At 36.3% G+C, this 1,778-nt stretch overlaps 1 protein-coding gene across 1 annotated transcript in view; it reads left to right on the top strand.

The window, feature by feature from the left end:
- Positions 1–1,380, top strand: part of LOC131353778 (tripartite motif-containing protein 16-like) — a 5,707-nt gene extending 4,327 nt beyond the window's left edge. The window contains exon 6 of the mRNA XM_058390847.1: positions 1–1,380. This exon is cut by the window's left edge and continues 195 nt beyond it. Within this exon, the coding sequence (XP_058246830.1) occupies positions 1–338 (338 nt within the window). The 3' untranslated portion in view covers positions 339–1,380.
- The last annotated feature ends 398 nt before the right edge of the window (positions 1,381–1,778 follow it).

Below are 1,778 nucleotides of genomic sequence, written 5' to 3'. Positions count from 1 at the left end.
GGTTTGGTGGTGTGTCCATTTCAGTCTCATATAAAGACATCAGCAGGAAAGGACTGGGTGATGAGTGTTTGTTTGGACGCAACAATCAGTCCTGGAGTCTGTGGTGGTGTTCTTCTTCTCTCTCTTTCTATCACAACAACATTAAGACTGTTCTCAGAGTTCCATCACCCTCCAGAATAGGAGTTTATGTGGATCACAGTGCAGGAACTCTGTCCTTCTACAGCGTCTCTGACACCATGAAGCTCCTCCACAGAGTCCACACCACATTCACTCAGCCTCTATACGCTGGATTCTTTGTTGGTTATCGATCAGAAGCGAGGTTATGTGATCCAGAATAAGATGTATCTGGTGTTTTGTGGTCAGTAACAAGTAGAAATTGTATCACAAATGATCTTATAGAAAAGTGTTTCATTTCAACAAGATTCCACATTATAGAGAGATCGTTCCTGAGCACCAAAGCACTAAAATGTAAATCTAAAACACACACAGAATATTCATTCTTTGTAATGTGGTAATCATTTTATTGTCCACAGACACTTACAAAAGTGAGTTTTATAGGTTTTTAACAATTAAGAACCTTATTTTAATGAAACATTTATAAACTTTACAATATCCTGGTTGTGTAAGTATGTACAGCTTTATAATTGGGGGTGTGTCTGTGTTCAGAATAAACCAATCACATTCAATCTCATGTAAAAAAGTAATTATCATCAGCTGCATCAATGAAATGATTCTGATTAACTCCAAATGAAGAAGATTCTGTGGGATTTTCTTCAAATCTTCTTGTCTTCATCTGACCGACTAAAATAACAGAAGCAGCTTTGATTTACTGATATATTTAACTTTATAAACTCCTGACACAAATATGATATGAAACACAGAGAGAGAGAGAGAGAGAGAGAGAGAGAGAGAGAGGAAACAGCACACGGTTCAAACTGTGAAGGGATTTCAGTCAGAAGTTTTGGAGATCTGTAGGATGGACAAAATTATTCCTGAAAAGATGATACACCAGAAGCTGACCACATGGTTTAAAATGTTAAAACTTTACTCCTGATTGTGAAACAGAAATGTTTCCAGGTCAGAATGTTAATGTGGGAAGGGATTTTGAGTTTAGTTTGGAGTGTTTATATCAGACAGTCTGTACATATACAGTCTGTAAATCTACCCTTTCAGACGTCCTTCTCATCTCGGGACAGTTTGATATTTTCTGATCAAGTTGTATTTATTAGCGTTAAACAGCGGGATCTGATCCTTCATCAGCACTCTCTGTAACGGACATCACGGACATTTCCTCCTCACACCACCAGAGGGCACTGTCGCTCAATTATTCTAAAACAACATCTTTCGTGTTTGCTCCATTATTTAATGCCACAGGTGACATGAAGGAAAAATCTAATAAAGATTTCACAATTCTCTGTAAATTAAGAACATCTTCAGTATTTATCACAGTATGATGATATTATTTTCTGGAAGAGGTTTGAATCGGGCTTTCCTAAATATTTTAGGTTTTTGCATGAAGCTGTCCACCTCCTCTCCCTGATACAACACAAATACACAATTTAACACTGACTGTGATAAAACATCCTTCTAGATAAAATATGAATGCAGATGTGTTGAAAAAAGAATAATCTTAAAGAAAAACTTGACAAAATTGGATATTTTCACTCTAGCCAAAATGTCAGCCAATACATGTTCACTGTCACAGAAAAATTAAAATCATTTAGCTCTTTTTCACATAAATAGTGCTTTTAATAATAATGCACACACACACACACACA

This window comes from Hemibagrus wyckioides, linkage group LG06 (assembly GCF_019097595.1).
Source record: "Hemibagrus wyckioides isolate EC202008001 linkage group LG06, SWU_Hwy_1.0, whole genome shotgun sequence".
NCBI lineage: Eukaryota > Metazoa > Chordata > Actinopteri > Siluriformes > Bagridae > Hemibagrus > Hemibagrus wyckioides.
The sequence above is the reverse complement of the archived record's forward strand: the minus strand, read 5'-3'. Positions and strand labels throughout refer to the sequence as shown.